Source organism: Miniopterus schreibersii (assembly GCF_964146895.1).
Source record: "Miniopterus schreibersii genome assembly, chromosome: 4".
Classification (NCBI taxonomy): Eukaryota; Metazoa; Chordata; class Mammalia; order Chiroptera; family Miniopteridae; genus Miniopterus; species Miniopterus schreibersii.
In genome coordinates, this window is record NC_138105.1 from 45,071,705 (window position 1) to 45,090,644 (window position 18,940).

The 18,940-nt window shown below is 35.4% G+C and overlaps 1 protein-coding gene across 2 annotated transcripts in view; it reads right to left on the minus strand.

Moving 5' to 3' along the window:
• The window catches only part of LRBA (LPS responsive beige-like anchor protein), a 504,599-nt gene that overhangs the window by 302,060 nt on the left and 183,599 nt on the right, over positions 1-18,940 (minus strand). For both annotated transcript variants that reach the window (XM_081135597.1, XM_081135598.1), the window contains exon 36: positions 9,709-9,817. In XM_081135597.1, the coding sequence (XP_080991723.1) occupies positions 9,709-9,817 (109 nt within the window). The remainder of the gene's footprint in view (positions 1-9,708; positions 9,818-18,940) is intronic.

An 18,940-nucleotide genomic window follows, 5' to 3' on the forward strand; every position in this document is an offset into this window, starting at 1 on the left:
TGATTATAAACACAGCCAACGACATCAAGTAAAAATAAGACCTTTCAATCAAAACTACTCTTAACAGTAAGCTGCCTATTTCATACTTAATGAAGGCCTGGAATTCAAAGTTCATGGTATTCTGGAAACAGGTATCAAGGCAGATCTCACAAGTAACAGAGGCGCATCATCTAAGGATCTTTTTCACATTAAGAATCCTATTAGAAAGAAAACACTAAAAGGTAATTGAATTTCCCTCAGTTATCTTCATCTCTGTCAGCTCCTGCTACAATAACTTACTCTCCAGAGCAGAGATAACTCAATTCTGTCCAGCAAGCATATGTTATGAATCTCCAAAGCAAACTTGTCTAAATCATTCTGGTCTTCTATCAAGGTTGGCTGTGGATATGAACTCTGACAGAAAGCAAACAAATTTATTTTTATCTTTTCAATAATTCACTTCTTCATGCTTTGATGGAAGAAATCATGAGGCAAATATATAAACTGCAGTTAGGTTATATATAGTCAGATGAAATGGTTTCCGTGACTTAAATAAAAACAATTAATAAAGAAGTTACCAGTATATCGCAGAATTGGTAAACTACCTGAAGTTTCAATTTGTTTACGTAGTTGCATCTAATAGTTTTAGATCAAGAAAAAAAATACTATTAATGAGATGCTGCTTATAATGATCTCAAAAATACTATTTCAACTATTTCATTTTTGAATAGCTTTTAGGAAAACATTTTAGAAAATTCATTTTCAAAATAATATGTATGTATAAATAATAGTTCTTACAAGAAAATGTATTTCCTATCTGTATTCTAACCCAGCAGTTTAAAATATAAGTCAAGAAAAATAACCTAACTAAAACTAAAGGGCAACAGTATCAGAAATCCTGTGTTTCTTAATTTGTTACAATCTACAAAATACCATTATTCAGAACATAATTTAAATTCAAATAATGAATGAACATAACTTTCCTCTGAAAAGCTTTAATTTAGATAAAATTTCTCTAATGAAGATACGAACCTTTAAATTCTAAAGGATTAGACACAAAAACAATGATGATAATAATCACTACCACAGTTTACAATGTGTTTTAACCCACTTTATATAAGATTTTACTCTCTACAATAAACCTTCAATTAAGGTTTCATTATATTCATTTAATAAAAGGGAAACTAAGACAAAGAGAAGTTCAGTAAGTTTTTCCTAAGACTTCCCAACTGATAAATTGTGGAGCCCAGGACCTGAACATCTTCTTTAGCTCCATTTTCCTGCTATCACCCTGCTAACACAGTTTCAAATTTAGGTTACCCTTAAACAGCAGAGAGAAGCTCAAACAATGTAGCCAACAATGCTCCTTGCAATTTTTTAATGTAAAGTGTGCTAACCTGTATTTTATAGTTTAAAGTGCCTATTCCTTCATTTCAAGTACAATCAGCACTTTTTGGATTGAGGAACTCAAAGCTGTAATTTGAAAGCCACAAATCACGACCATTTGAAATACTGTTATAAACTAAATTCTTACTAGTCATAGGGTAGAAAATAGTTCTGCTATGGCCTTTCTCGCCTAATTTAATCCGTTATCTTTCCGTTAGCATTCCCACTTTTAATCAGAATAAGAAAAAGAATGCAAACGTGTAGGCAGTAATTGGCATTCCTTTACTGAACTCTTACCGAGCACCTACTATGTGTAAGGCAGTGTTCCCGTCACTATGGATATGTGATAAAAACACAACAGAAAAGGAATAGCGAAGTGATGAGTAAAGAGAGAATCGGATTCCAATAAAAGTCAAGACAGGAGGGAGTAGTCAATAGCATGAGGTTTATTAAAATGAAAACCAAGACAGTAGAATACGGGTTTTGGTTACATTGAGGTCACTGGTAATCTCGGGAAGTTCGAAGGGGCAGTGAGTGGTAGTGGGGTTAGACGCCTTACTGCCATGAAGCCAGAGTGCCATGAGGAAGCTCAGAGGGAAGAGATAATGTATGTGGAAAACTAATTTAAAAGCTGACTACTAGGCTGATAGAAAAACAGGAGGCAGGAGAGTGCAATCAAAAGAAGGCTCTGAGGTTGTTTTTCATTTATTAAAAGATAAAAGACATTATAATGTGTTCCTGTGCTTTCCCGCTAGAAAAGGAAGCCTGATTCATGAAAGAGAACACGTAAGCAAGTAAGTGTCCTGAGAAGTGCGAGTAGGGAAGGACTCTAAAAACAGTCTATCGGATAAGCCATTGGAGGAGGTGGGGCTCTCTGAAAAAAGGGGAAAAACAGCAATATACATTGATTAGTTTGGTAATAGGTAGTTTCTTTTTAAGACGATAAAAATATTCTCAAACTGTGATGACTGCAAAACTTGGAGACTACTAAAAGTAAATTGTACACTGAAATGGCTGAATTGTATGGTATATAAATTATGTATCATTAAATTTGTTTTTAAGTTTGAACTGTACTTTTAACTTGTCTATAAACTTTGGTTGCTCCAAAATTAAAAAGGGAAAACTAAAGAAACTTAACAACAAAATGTAATGTGTAGTGCCCAAATGAGTCCTTGTCAGAACAACTAGCTGATACTGACGTTTTTGATCTAATAGGAAATATCAGAATACAGACTAGGTATTGAAAGACATTAGCGAATTATTGTTACATATTTTTTGCAAATGGTAATGATGTAATCATAGGAAAATATCGTCATGTTTCAGAGATTTGTACTAAAGTATTAAGTGGTCAATTGTTACAGAGCCTATAATTTACTTTAAAACACTTCAGTAAAAGAAAAAACATCAAGCACATGTGGCAAAAATGTTACAGTTGTTGCATCTAGATGATGAGTATTCATTATATTATCACTTCTACATTTATATATTTATTTAAACTTCCATGATAAAAAATTTTTAAAATACACAAAACTCCCCAAAAAAGGTTACATTAGCTTAATGATTATGTGATGAGCAATAAGAAAAAAAAAAATCAATGAAGCACAACAGAAAACCTAACAAACATCAGACCGTAATACATAATAAAGAAAGCTTTGCACACCAGAGAGAGATTATTTTGGAGACACTGTCTAAAGCATTAGGAGAAAATCAGATTAGAGTCTTATTTCATACAACACAAAGAAAATGTCTCCTATTTTAAAAATTAAAGATTACATCAACAGAAAATCTTGAAAAGAATACAGGAAAATAGTCAAATGATCATAAAGTGAGAAAAAGAAACTGAAACTAAAAATAATGAAAGCAATGATAAATGAAAACCTTTTAATTGGACTATATTAAAATTTAAATGACTATAAATGTATAATAAAAAGCAAACATGGGGGAAAATACTGCAACAAAAAAAAACAAAGGTTAATACCTTTAAAATATAAAGCCATTTTATATATCACTAAAAAAATCATGAATGATTATTTTCTTTGCATGAGCAATGAAAACAAATTGGTATTAGAAAAAATACAACTCAAACATAATAATAGGTGTTCACACTCACTAGTAATAAAATTAATGTGTAGACTTCAAAACAGTATGCTTTTATTTACCAAGTTAAAAATTATCCAATTACAGCAACAGTTCAGTGAAAGGGAAAAGAGTATGAGATGAAAAGTTTTGAAAAGAAATTTGCTAATATGCATTAAGATACTCAGAACTCATACTCTGGTCCCAAATTTTCACTTAAATGAATTTAGTCCAACTAAAAAGTCAGAAATTCAAATAAAGACTTATGAACACTGATATCCCTTAAAGCTTTATTTGTAAGAGTAAAATATACAGAATTTATCTAAAAACAAAGAATGATAAAATTGATTGTTACATGTTTATACTGGAAAATTACTACTACAAATCATATTTTCAAAAAACTGCATGAAGGCAAATTGATCATGATATATTATTTTAATGTCAGATTTTTTCAGAGCATCCTTGTAATTCTAAATTGGTGAGTGGGTACTATCAGTGAGCAAGTAAATGTGCGTAGGTGTATTTCAAAAAGACACCGGCCGGTGTGCATCAGTTGGTCGGGCATCACCCCATGCAACAAAAGTCACCAGTTCAATTCCCAGTCAAAGAGGACTGAAGTGGGGGAGGGAGAGGCGGCAGCCTGTGTTTGGGAGGCTTTCTCTCTCTCTCCCCCTCTCCATTCCTCTCTCTCTAAAAAAAATCAATCTGAAAAAGTCTTTAAAAAAAAAAAAATAGAGTAGCCCTGGTAGTTTAGGTCTTTAATATTTGTCAATGTGCTTCACATTCCATTAGAATGGTCAAGCATGTGTTGAATAATATATTGCTTCAACAGCAGAACATTTCATGATACTGTGAGGTCTACAGAGGTATGAGGACAGAGGCTATACCGGGTTATTGTTCTGAGACCTGGGCTCTGTATCAAAATCATTGATTTACTAGCTGTGTGACCAAGGCTAAATCACATTCTCTCAATCTATCCTATATACTTCAAAGATCTGTTGTGGTGGTGAAATTTAAAAAAAAAAAAAAAAAAAGCATGTGTATTAAACCACTTATTAGATGAGATGATGTTAGAGAGGCGACAGAGCAAAGTGGCCATAACTTAGTATCAGCCCACTTAACCTCAAATCCTAGCTTCACCACCTATTAGCTGGATGACCTAGAGCAAGTTCACTTAACCTCTTTGTGCTTCAAGTTTCCTTCTCACTCAAACTGGAAAGACGATAACAATATTTACCTCAAAGATTTGTTATGAAGATTTATTCTATATTTGTTAAGAGCTTAGATGAATAAGTGGTGCTATAAAAGTGCTTATTAATTTTTAAAAATTTAAAGTGCTTAACTGACAAAAAGAGTTGACTATTCTACTGAAAAATATTTTGTTTGCTAATGTGAAAAAATATTTGAATCCATCTAAAAGGAAAATATGTAGATTGCTTTATTAACAATTAATCAAGTGCTTTCATGGTCCTTATTTCATAAAAAATACTTTTTATTACTTCAAATAAGCTCACTGGCCACCTAGTCTGCAGTTCTAGTGAAGCTAATAAATGAGTTCTATCACATAGCAGCTGGAATTCAAAGCAACATCAGCTAGAAGAACATTAAGAAATTCTTATTGAAGTGGATTTTAACTTACATAGATTCCTAAAATTTAAATTATTACATGATAATCTTAACCACGTTTTACAGTTATATCACATTAGTTTAAATAAACTAACCTTTGATAGACAAATGCTATAACAAAAAGATTGTCCTGAATTGTGTACACCTATATATACACCTTATTCACAAGACAGGCTCCAATGTTTCACACAACATAATTTTTAATAAACATTCTGTTTACAGCTGTAAGATTAAAAAATAATGTTAAGATGTACACCTAATCAATGATGTCATGACATTCAAGGAACCTCTACATAAATCAAAAGCCGAAGATGTCAAGGATACCCACTCCAAAGATAATCATGCAATGAACTAAAGAGATGTGCATTTCAGATCTACACTGTCACCAATCCCTTGATAATAAATGAAACAAGTCAGTTACTTTACAACCACAAATGGTATATTAAATACATGACATCTCTTTTTTCAGGAGGAAGTAGCTAGCAGTAGATAAAGTTCAGACATATTATTAAAGAATGCACAGCATAAATTCAAGGCTGAATATAGATAACCTTTAGAATATAAGCTGTCTAGGAAAAAATATGCTTCATCTTGTAGAGTATTATTTAAGATTTAAGAGCACTATAGTTAAAAATATATTAAACATGAACATGCCTCAATCAATTGGGTTTTGTGGCATAAACAAAGTGAATTCTTTTTCTGTGAAAATAAAACCAGTAAAGATTTAAAATTTATCTTTGTTCTCTTAGAAGTGACTCTCATGTGGAATAGTTAAACAAATCTATTTTCTCCACTAAAAATTTAGGTAACAATAACATTTTTTGGAAAGCTTGTTTTATTTAGGTATTTTATTATCATGCTTTATAATATTGCAATATTACAAATCTCAAAGCAAGGTAAAAAATAGAATGAAAAACTGTAATTAGATAAAGCATAAAATTAAAAAGCTCAAAATAAAGCTGCTGTGTGTGCCAGAAATAAGTCCTATTCACATATCCTATAGAAATCTAACAAATGTGAATCAAAAGGGCAGATTAGAAATTAAGAGATAAATTGCCTGGATCTGAATTCCAGTTGTAACTCTGGGCTCTTTCCTCTTCATGCTGTTTTATTGTTTATAAAATGAGAGACAATAACAGTACTACCTTAGAGGTACTACCTCAGAGGTTTATTGCAAGGATTAAATTAGTTAAAACTTATAAAAATTCCATAACCGTTCCTGACAGAACATAAGGACTCATACAATATTAGCTACTGTTGTCACCATCATACCTCATCTAAACAACAAATTTATATACTTGTTGGTTCAAATCAGTTTAATCTCTTGCATAACAGTGTTTTAAAAGTGTTTCTCCCTTTTCAATTCCACATGTTAGCTCCTTCCCAGTCTCTCTCATTCATATACACAGGAACACTCAGGCCACCACCACCACAATCACTGAAAATTCAAAGAAAAAGAATGAACCACTATCTCAACCCAGAGTTAAATGTAATTTCTGCATAATCAATTACAAAAACACTAAAAAATAGGTTCCAGGTTAGTTTGGAGGGCTAATGTGACAACTAAATTATTTTTCCTTCTTTCAATTTCTAAAAAATTAGCAAAAAAAAAAAAATAGAGAGAGAGAGAGAGGAGAGCGCAAATAATAAAAATAACCAAACAACAAAAGGAAAATTAACATACAGCACTGAACATTAAATAATTGGTTACCATGAGGAAAATAAACATGCTGGAGCTAGAACTAAGGGTTCAGCAAAACCCAGTTCTTAACCATGTCCCCATATGCCCAAAACAATATGGTAAGTTGACAAAATTCTGAGAATTTTTCTTCATGCCTTCATATGGAGAAAGAGAGAAACACACTGACTGGAGATCATTATTTCTACTTCTTCTCATGGAAGATTCTGGGAAAATCTACAGTGCAAAAGTTGGTGAAGCAAAAAAAGTGAAAATCAGGGCTGACTTCCCAGGACAGAAGCAGACTCCAGACCACTCTCTGAAATGACATAATAATTCAACGCCTAAGCACATTTATTCTCTGATGAGAACTGTCCACAGCTTCTAATAAGATGAAATGAACTTAAGTAGAAAATACTTAACAAAACCTTAAAGAGAAAGCAAAACTTAGGTGTGCTGGGAAGCCACCTCACCCATCTCAAAGGTCCCTCTCCCTCTCTTCACCATTGGCTATACAGTATGGGCAAAAATCAAACTGCAATTCAGACTGCAGCTTACAGTGGCAAGAAGGCGAGAGAAGTCACTAAGATATTCTGCTTGTCTAAGCCAATAGAAAATCTGGGCAAGAACATTCTAAGTATGTATATCACTGACCAGTGAATAAATACAAAACAAGCTAAAGAGTAATTTTTAAAATAAAACTGGGAGATGCTTTATACAAAAGACAAAGAATCATAAGAGAATACATAACAAAAACTAAAAGGAAATTCCTCATGATTATTTCCTTCTAATGATCAACATAACAAAAATATAACTCAAAACAAACACATAAAAACATAAAAATAACTAAGGTGAAGAGAGATGTTGAAGACCTAAATTGTCAAATGAAGAACAAAACATAATCATTATAGATAAATAAATTACAAACACTAGGGACAAAATAAAACACTAAAAACATAATTACTGAGAAAGATCAAAGTAAGGCAATTAAGAAATAACTATAAAATAGATATAAAAACATATATATCTAAAATAGATCAATGTGTAACTAAGTAAAGAAAAATAAAATAGGAAAGGATTTTCAAATTTTAATTTAAAATAATTTCCAAGAACTGAAGGAAAAAAATCTGAATTTACAGGTTCTGACAAAAGACTATATTCCAGGAAAATCTGATAAATAATGTTTATTACTGAGCCATACTGATGTTGGAATTGAACTTCATGGAAAAATAAAGAAATCTCAAACAGGAAACAAGCAAATCATCAACTGAGAATAATATCAGATCAGCCTCAAACTTCTCTGAAAACAACACTCAGTCAGGTAACATGCTCGGGTTGCGGGCTCGATCCCTGGTCGGGGGTATGCAGGAGGCTCTCTCGTCACTGATGTTTTCAACTCTCTCTCTCCCTCTACCTTCCTCTCTCTGAAATCAATAAAGATATATTTTTTAAAAAAACACACAACACTCAAAGCCAGAAGACAATGGAGCAATGTCTATAAAGTTCTAAAGGAATGCAAGTGTTAGGCAAGAATATTAAATCCATCAGAATGTCATTCCAATATAAAGAAAGCAGGGAAATATTCTTAAACATGAAAGAATTTTAAGTTTACAGCACACATGAGCCCCTTGTAAATTAAAAAAAAAAAAAAAGAATTGAGTCAAAAGCAGGAAGCTGGATATTAAAAAATTGTGACTAATAAATGTGGATATTAAGAAACTGTGACTAATAAATGAGGGCATAGGGCACTGAATTCACTTACATACATTTTTTTTTCTTCAAAGTTTTATTAAGACTGGCTGCTAAAATAAAATCTATCATATGCTTTTTTTCCTACATTTATTGATATCTTCACATAATTTTTCTATTTTAATTTGTTTTGATATAGATTACCTAAGAAGTAGATATCTTAACATTAAGGCATCTTTGAATTCCATAAATAAAATCTAAGTGATTGCAGTATATTCTTTCATTGGAGTCAGCTGGTTAAAGTTTTAGTTAGAATTTTGCAGCCATATTCTTTTTTCCCGAATTTTTTTTTATCTTAATTGTTGAAAGTATTACAGATGTTCCCTTTTTCCCCCATTGACCCCTTCTACCCCACCCCGCCCCCCACCCCAGGCCTTCACCACAGGGCTGTCTGTGTCCCTGGGCTATAGTCTTAAGTGAAATTGATCTTTTAGAATTTTATTTTTCCAGTAACTTTTTCACGTTATGATGGTTGTATAAAATGCACTGGGGAGGTTTTCATAATTTTTATGTAAAATATCAGCAACATTTATCTGTTTATAACATGTTAGAAAGAACCCAGATGTTGCTGTTTTACTTTTTCCCAATTCTTAGCAAATATTCTTATCAAACTTTCTAGTTCACCTTGGGTGTGAACTTTGCTAATTTATATAGCTAAAATACCGTTAATTTCCTCTCTGAATTAACATATTACACATGTTCAAGAGCAATTGCTGAGATATGCAGGGGTCCCAGGATGAATCTGTCACTTGGTCCCCAGGTGAGGATCCAAGAAGAAAGCTATATGTTCCCTTATTTCCTCTGCTACAAAGATCAGCATGCTCTCAAACCGCAAGGGTAAAGAAACTTCAGGCCTGTCTTCAGATTCTCTCTAGAAATCTAGATCTTATCTCTTCCATAGGGGTTTTCATTTCCAGTTAACAAGCTCTGTCTTGCTCAGAGAGGGCAAAAGTCCTTCAGTAATTTATTTTATTGTAAAACTATCAGATTCAACAATCCGCTCACATGGTTAAGATCAGGTCGCCCAAACACAGAAGCTGCTTCAAGTAACTTGGAGCTGAGACCAGAGGGCCTCAGAGACTTGCACTATCTATCTCCCCAGAAACCCTCTGATTCTCTCACAAAATCAGTCTTATGACATGTTTTCTTACACAATACTGCCATTTTACCTATGCAGTAGTAACTTCCTCACACCAACCATATGTTTAACCTACCTCAAATTCTGCGTGTCTGTGAATATCCTCTGCTCGCTGCCTGCTCAGGATAAATTCAGCTTCGTTTGCTACTCTTACTAGATGATCCTTCATTGTTTGACTCAGTAACCTATAAAGAGATGGATATTATCAATTAAATATATGTATATACATACACCACATATGATTATTCACTGTTATTGGGAAAAAAAGAGTATTTCCTCTCTTTTCTGACATCATACCCAATGGAGTAACATTACTTCACACTAAATCAGCAATTTTCAACTGGTGTGCCGCAGAATTTTTAAAACATGCAACACCTATTTAGTAGGGGGCAATAACCTCTTTTCCCCTAGACTGTCAAATAACAATAGCAGTCCAATGTGAAGGAATCAAAATTATACCTAATTTTTTTGGTCAGGTCGGTAAAAAATATAATACATATTTTGGTGTGTCGCAGAATTTTTGTAATTAGTTTATGTGTGCCATGAGATGAAAAAGGTTGAAAATAGCTGCACTAAATAACTGAAGACTATAACAGCAACAAGTTATTCTTCTGGCAAAAGCAGATTAGCTTTTATGAAACAAGCTAGGCAACAAAAGCAACTGAAAATGCTTAATTAAATTTATGTTTCAAATTTTTAAAAGATACTGGAGAGTTTCCAAGGCAGCTAATATTTAAGGAGCCAAGATCCTAGAGAAGAAAGCACACAAAAGACATGCAGCTTGACTTTCCTATTGAAGCATTTGCTGTTCACAGGTGGGAACAGAGAAGCTAAGCAGAGCCGTGCTCAGTCTTACAGAGCTAGGGACACAAAAACTGAATTTTATAACCTGTCAAGATAGAGGGGTCCTAGTAGATTACCCAGGCTTACAGAAGGAACCCAGATATACCCCAGGAATAAGAAATAGACCAGACCTCCAACACACTAAAACAAACCCTCAAACAACATTAATGTGATTTATATTCAGATTAACTAGCTAAACAAAAAAGCTTTAAAAAAAAAATCAGAATCTCAAAGGGTGGGGAAAAAAAAACCACCCAGAAACCAATGCATGAGGGCTACAGTAAAAGTCTATTTTCAGAAAACGTCACAAGGGCTACATGCTAGGGATAAGCAAACTGAAAATAGAACAAACTCTCACAAAGATTTTTAAAACTCCAGTTTTGAATCAATCAGCTCACTCCTAAATTAACAGAATCAGCACCTAGTTAACTGCTAATCAGAACCCAAAAGGAAATCCTCTCAACAGGAAGATACCATCTGCAGACTTGCATTACTCCTGCATTTTTAAAAACACTTTCCAACACCCAACCACAAATTAACAGGAATAACAAGAGACAGCACCAAATGAACAAAAACCAAATAGAAACCATCTCTCAGAAAACCAAAACAGTAAGGCTGCATGTCTGAATACTGAAATAAAGGTAGCTGCGAACAACAGGTTCTACGGACAAGAATTCCAGGCGAGATGAGTAAGTGTAGGACCACTGAACCAAACAAACATGAAATTAGGGCAGCCCTTCATGCTTGTGGAACTACACTAGAGGAGAACTCACTTGAGAGAAAAGAATGAAAATCTGACAAAACACGGGACAGACATACAGGCCATGGTGAAAGGTCTAACATGAGTGTATATGGAGGAAAGAGAGTACACTGTTTAGAGGTAACTAGAGGACTGGAAAAAAAGCGGTATTTTTCAAAAACTAGAAAACAAAACAATGAGCCATATGATCAAGTGCTACAAACTCCAAGCATGATAAAAGAAAACTACACCTACTCCTATCACTATAAAACCATGAAATGAAAAATATCTTAATAGCAGCAAGGGGGAGGGAAAAAGTGAAAGAGGTAAGGACATCTTCTTGCCTCCAAACAAACACAAATAAGGCTGGTGGAAGTCACCTAAGAACACAATGACCTCTTCAAAGTGCTCAACAAAAATAACAGCTAACTAAGAATTCTATATCCAAAGGGTATCTTCCAATAATAAAAGAGAAAGTATCCAAAATAGACCACTGTGAAGTCTTTTTCTGAACTCCCCTTATCTGCCTAAAAGTAAAGTCTCCCAAAAGAATTCAACTGTCATAAATCCTCTCTACTGAAGTTTCACAACCAGGAAAGACTGACTCCCATTACCTGGAGACTAGAAGTCAACACCTGGATAAGAAACGGCCAAAAGGGACAAAAGGGACCATCACTAAACTCTACCTCCCATCTATTCTCCTAAAGGTCCATTCACCTTTCCTAAAAGTCATCTGTTTTCAAATAAGTGCCTTTCTCCCTTCTCCCTTCCCTGTTAAGATGGTATAAATTCTCAAATCTTAACCTCTGCCTTGAGTCACTTATTTCTGGGAAGTCCCTCCAACATACATGAATAAAAAAAATCTATCTTTTCTTTAACCAATCTATCTTTTGTCAGTTTGATTCACAGGCCCCCAACCAAAGAACCTAAGAAGGTAGAGGAAAAGTTTTTCCCCTCAGGCAAAAGCAAAACATAGATATTTAATGACCAACAAAACAGAATTTATCAACAGACAACCCACATTAAATGAGGTTCTTCAGACAGAAGAAAAATAATATCAGACTAATGAAAGACAAGGAAGTAAAAAACAATGCAATGGAAAAGGTAAACATGTAAATAAACCTGAAAGAATATTGAATGTTTACAACAATTATAATAATGACTTCTAACATTAAAAAAATAAAATCTTAAAATTCATAACAATAGCACTCAAGACAATAGAAATAAAAGGAATCAGTGTTGTAATGTTCTTTTATTGTCCATGAATTGCTGAAAGAACCAATTTATTTAAGATGCTAACAACTCTAATATTCACACTGCAATCTCTGGCAACTACTAAAGTTATCTAAAATAATGTATAAATAAGCTAGTAAGAAAAAATTGAGTAACAAAAGAAAACAAGAGAAAAAAGGAACATGCAAAATGAGGAGCAAATATAAAGTGCACAAATAATAAGGTGCAGCCCCTAGAAAGAAAAATTAATTTTATATGAACCCCAAGAAGGAATTTATCTGCTAAGGACTCCCCATGGTCAACTGAGGGCCCAGATTTTATACATAAAAAGAGTCGAGCAGCCACTTGCTGGCAGGGGCTCCTCATGTACTCTGTGTGACAGGAAGAACCTCCAACTGAACTCTGGGCTTCTCCCAGCAAGCCCTGCTTTTTTACACCACCTAAATCAGCCACTGCAGGGAGGCTCTGGTTTTGGCTTTTGAAAAAGGGTCTGAGACCTGCCCCTGTCCAATCAGAGCTGCACAATTATATCCTCATTAGCATCTACAATGATCAATCACAACTGCTCTATAACAACCAATCAGAATGCAAGATACCGACCAATCAGAACTGTATGGTTTGGAGCAATCAAAAGTGTACGAATTTGGAAACCTCATCAGCATAAAACTGGAATAACCTCATAGGCATAAAACTGGAAACCTGAGGGGGAACTGTCTCTAGAAAAGGCGGCCTCCCCTTTGTCTCAGTGGAGCACACTTTCAGTATTCACCAGAGACTGCATTTCCCAGGTTTGCAAACTGTTTCACCTGAATAAAGTCTCTCCTTTTCCACACCTCTGTGGGAGTTTTGGTTTGCAAAGGAAATAAGTTTTAACCTAAATATATCAGGAATATATGGAAAGCAAACAGATTTAATATTACTGTCAAGTAGATTTTTTAAAGTATGTGCTACTTATAAGTGACAATTTCAATATAAGGTTGCAAAATTTAAAAGTATTTTTCAGAAAAATTAATAAAAACATAGTAAAAGAAAGAAAACTAATGTACAGTAGTCCTGCCTTATCCACAGAGGATAGTTGCCAAGACTCCCAGTGAGTGCCTAAAAGCATGGGTACCAAACCCTATATATACTATGATTTTTCCTATGCACAAGTACATATGCTTTATAGCTTCTCTTTGGCATACCTGTATTTCCGGCATCACTACTCTTGGGCTTTGGGCCATTCTGAAGTAAAATAAGGGTTTCTTAAACACAGCACTGTGATATCACAAGTTGATCTGATAACTGAGACAGCTAAGTGACTAACAGGCAGGTAGCATAATGAATTTGCCTGTTAAAAAAGACTCATAGTGGCTAATTGGGCTCAAATTTATAAACAGAGTATAGTAGTCATTGCTCAACAAGCACCTCATGCTGTCTGCGCTTCAGGGAAAAGCCAAAGTGAGCTGCCAATCCTCCTTCACTGTGCTCTTGCCATAGGCACCAACCTTCATAAGAGAGCTCCTAGGATCAAAATTTGACCAATAGGACTGAGACTTTCCCTACCCAATCGGACCTACGTAGCTATATCCTCAGTTGCACCTTTACCGATCAATCAGAGCAGCTCCACTCCAATCAGGACAGTGCTTTTTGGACAGATCAAACTGTGAGGATTTGGAGTCCTCACCTGCATAGAAACGGGTCAATCAGGGACCAGGGGCAGGAACTTCCATGTAAGTCAGACTGCCCTCTGTTTCTGTGGGGTGCACTTTCAGTTTCCATCAAAGACTGTGTTTCCCTGGTTAGAGCTGGAGCTGTAACACTGACTCGGAGTGGAACTGCACTGCCAGAGCAGAGCTATGACACAGGGGCCGTCTTGCCCAAGCAGTGCCAGAGCCATGCTGTATCATAATTGAGCTCTCTCAGCACTGAGCTATCTCACAGCCATTCTGTTCCACAGCTGTGCTGAAATCACAATTGAGCTGTTTTCACAGAATAAAGTCTCTCCCCTTCACTGCACCCCAAATGCAGAACACCTGTTGGCACTGAACTGGTGATGACAACCTTTGGTTGACACTATGCTGGACAAAGGGATGATTCACGAAGGGTGGGACAAAGCAGGACAGTGAGAGATTTCATCACACTACTCAGCACGACACGCAATTTAAAATGTACGAATACTGTATATCTGGAATTTTCCATTTGAAATTTTCGGGTCATGGTTGACCATGGTAACTGAAACCACGGAAAGCAAAACCATGGATAAAGAAGGAACCTACTGTACCTTTATTAGTATAAGAAAAAATTGGCTTTAAGAAGCAAAATTATGAACCAAAGACATAGAAATTCAGAATTTTAAGATTCTACATTTGTATGTTCCTAAGAATACGGCTTATAACTCAGTGTAAAAGATATAAAGCTATAGAATGTTTTTTAACAATATGATCACAAACTTGATCTAAATGACATATAAATAACACTACATCCACTAAGTGAAAAGTAAACATTCTTTTCAGGTAAACATGGGATACATAGAAAAACAGGCAAAATGTGGGATAACATGGAAATCTATAATGAATTTCAAAGGAAATCATATAAAATATGTTCTCTGACACAGCAGAACTAAACTATATGATTTTCGGGTAATGTCAGTGGGTATTTTTCAAATGCTATTCAACAGTACACATTCAGGCATTACAGATAAAAACAATCCCTAGTGCAATTTTAAAACTGCTAATGAATAACTTCCTATGACTACAGATAGTGAAGGCAGGGGCTTTCACAAATGCCAATGTGAAATACTGGTTTGTGCTTCCTAGTTTCTCTCCAGAGACCAAAAACCACATCGTGAATTTAACATCAATATATTGCCTCACGGCACTCAAACATTAATTGAATTGATTAGTCAATGGCACACCATTTTCCCAGTCCCCAAACAAGCAACCTCAAAGTTATTCTAGTCTCCTCCCTCTTCTCTACCACCTTCCTCCAGGCTCCTAATCAATCAGCAAGTATTTGTCAGTATTTCCTCTGCAATATTTCCAGATTTAACTTATGCTCTCTATTTCACAGCCAATGTCCTAAAAAATCAAGCCTTAATCATTTCATCCACAGTATAAGTGAAAAAAAGTCTTCTGAGTACTGATTCTGAGCTTTTAACATCTTTCTCCACAGTTCCCTCTGTCTTTTCAATATCTGTCAAATACCTATTCACAGCTACTATGTAGAGCTGGGGAGAAAGAGAATACTATGAGGTCCTTTCCAGCTTTAAACTCTAATATAAGTGCTGTGGTAGACACAACTGTAAAGTGACCTCCAATAAGACAAGATTTTATATGATCCTAACCCATTGAGTTTAACCCAGGCAGAATACAGAACTTGCTTCTAGGAATAGGTTACTTTGCACTGCAAAGTTGATGGGATAGTCACTCCTGTGATATGTTGCATTATAAGGACCTGCCTTAGCATACTGAAGAGATTCTTCTGCCAGCCTTGAAAACATAAGCTGCCATGTGGCAGGAGCTAAGGGCAGCCTCTAGGAGCTGACATCAAACCCTGGTGACAGTCAACAAGAAAATGGGGACCTGGGCCCTGCAAGTGAAAGGAACTGAATTCTGCCAATAGCCAGGTGAGATTAGAAGAGAACTCCAAGCTCCCGAGAGAAACACAGCTTGGTCAACACCTATGAAACTCTTAAGGAGAGGATCCAGCTGAGCAGCACTGACACGCAGACATTGTAAGATAATAAATGTATGTTGTTTTAAGTTGCAACCTTCGTGATGACATACTATGTAGCAAAGGTAAGTAATACAAGTACAACTACAACATAAAAATGCATGTGCTATCATAGAAGCAAACATTACTATGAGCTCAAGATGAAAAAAGCACCGACAGCAAGAGCATACCGATGAATCTTAAATAAAGAGCAAAAGCAACAAGGAGAGGGAAAGGTCATTGTAAACAATACCATGAACAAAGATAGGAAAAGAAAAAAAATGTGTGTTATATTTTGAAGGGAACCAAACACCCGTTCCTGCCATTTATTTTCAAGATGGACATTTACCACATAGATTGATCCATCCATCGACAGACATGCTTTCTCTTTTCTTTGGCGCTTTAGTATAAAAGTCATACATGTTGTAAAAAAAAAAAAAAAAAAAAATCATGCAACACTTTAATAGTGAAGCAACAATTGAAAGCTCTCAACCCCCGTTCCATTTTTAAGAATAAGCCACCAGCATTAACAGTTTATGTTCCTGTACAGTTTATTTTCCTAACATGTGGAAACATATATGGTATATGTGCATAAATACATACACATAGTAATTAAGTATATGTGTATATACAGGTACGTGCTTGTGTGTAACACACTAATATACATTTGTATAGTATGAATGAGTCATACTATACAAACCTGTTCATTTTACTTAATGATGCACCATTATCACACAGAGGATTTCTGTGGAATGAAATGTACCATAATTTATTAAACTAGTCCCTTATTCAGAGATCATTCTTTTTTTTTTTTGTCGACTCTGACTACTAAAATCATTGCTATTTATCCAGTTACCGAAGCTAGAAATGAGTCATACCTGACTCTTCCTTCTTTGACATCCAATAGATTAAGTACTGTCCATTCTACCTCTGCAATAACTCTAAAAGCTGTTCCTGTAATATTTTCCAGTGCCCCTCAGGCACTCAGAATCATGGCTTCAATTACTACAACAGCCTCCAATCAAACTTCTTTCCAACAGTCTTATTAGTCCAGCCAATGCTCCACAGGATCATTTTTCTAAAATGAAAATCTTATCATCACTGTATACCTAAAAAACATTTTTAACTACCTTTCCATGATCTACAAGAATATATCCTAAGAAACCCAAAACGCTGACTCAAAAGACTATATGCACCCCCGTGGTCACTGCAGCATTATTTACAACAGCCGGGATCTGGGAGCAGCCCAGGGGCCATCAGCAGATGAGTGGGTAAAAAAGCTGTGGGACATCTTCACGATGGAGTTAACACTTCTGGACGGCTTAGGAGCCAGGCCCGCTTCTGCTAGTCCGTTACGCTCTAAGGCTGCGTCCTCCCACATTACACACTGCCCTTCCGCACCTCTTCGCATCTGTTCCCCCTCGTCTCTCGGCCAGGAATGACCTCACTCCCAGTTCCGTCTTGCCTATCCTATTCATCCTTCAAAGCGAAACTCAAGTCAACTAAATAAAACCCTTTCTGATCCTACATCTGTTTCCCTCCACAGAAATAATCCCCTACCACGGTGCATATGCCTTTTTTGTGGTACTTATTACGTTGTATCATTCTGCATGACACCATTTCAATTATGTATTTACAAATCTGTCTTCCATTCCATACTGCACCCACCTCGTATAATTGTCCTTATGTCCCCAGACCACAGAACAGTGCTGGATCATTCCTGGGGGCCCTGCTCAGCGGTGCTTTTAAGGAAAATAAACTTTTAACGCTAGCCTATGCCAAGCAGTTCTAGACTACTATATATGAGAAATACAAAAATGCATAAAAGTATCCACAGGGAGTTTACAATCTAATATAAGAAGATAGGACCACATGCAAGTAGTAGGGTAACTGTGATAAGCACCACACAGTTCTTAAAACATTTCATTCCCTTCTTCTCTTATTTTCTTCAACATGAACTAGAGCTTTCCTGGTTTTTCTCCAACTTAGTAGTAGCTGCTTCTTCACTGTCTCCTTTCCTACTGCCTCCTTTTCTGTATTACCTCTAAATGTTGAGGCACCCCAGGGCTCATTATCTAAATTACATAATCCATCCTATGGCTCTTAAACCTTACCTCTTGCTGCTGATTCCTGTATCTCTAACCCTATTATTGGTTCCCTGTATTTTCAACTCACATAGCCAACTGTCCAACTAAAATTTTCACTTGGATACCCAATGGGAATTTGAAATTTAATATTTCCAAACAGAACTCTTGATTCTACCCACCCACTGTCAACAAAACCTCTTCCAGCAGCCCCACCTCATTTTTCCTCACTTCTATAAATAGCAATTATACCCACTTAAATTAACCCTATGGTTATTCCTTGGTTTATCTTTCCCTCACCTCCAAATCCAATTCATGAAGGCAAGTTCTACTGCTTTAACTCTTAAATATATCACATATCTGTCTGTATACCTCCATCACCACAGCTATCACATAAGTCTAAGGCATCTTCATCTCCTGCCTGAAATATTTCAGTAGTATCTTCATTGATTTACCTGCATCCATTCCTCCCCATACACTGACTCTACCACAATTCATTCTTTTAAAAACATAAGCCATGGGGTAGGGAAAACTGGATATCCACATGCAAAAGAATGAAGTTGGACCCTTACCTTACACCATGTAGAAAAATGAACTCAAATGAATTAAAGACCTAAATGCAATACCCATAACAATAAAACTCTTAGAAGAAAACATAAGGGGAAAGCTTCATAACCTTTGCTTGGCAATGATTCTTAGATATGACACCAATATCA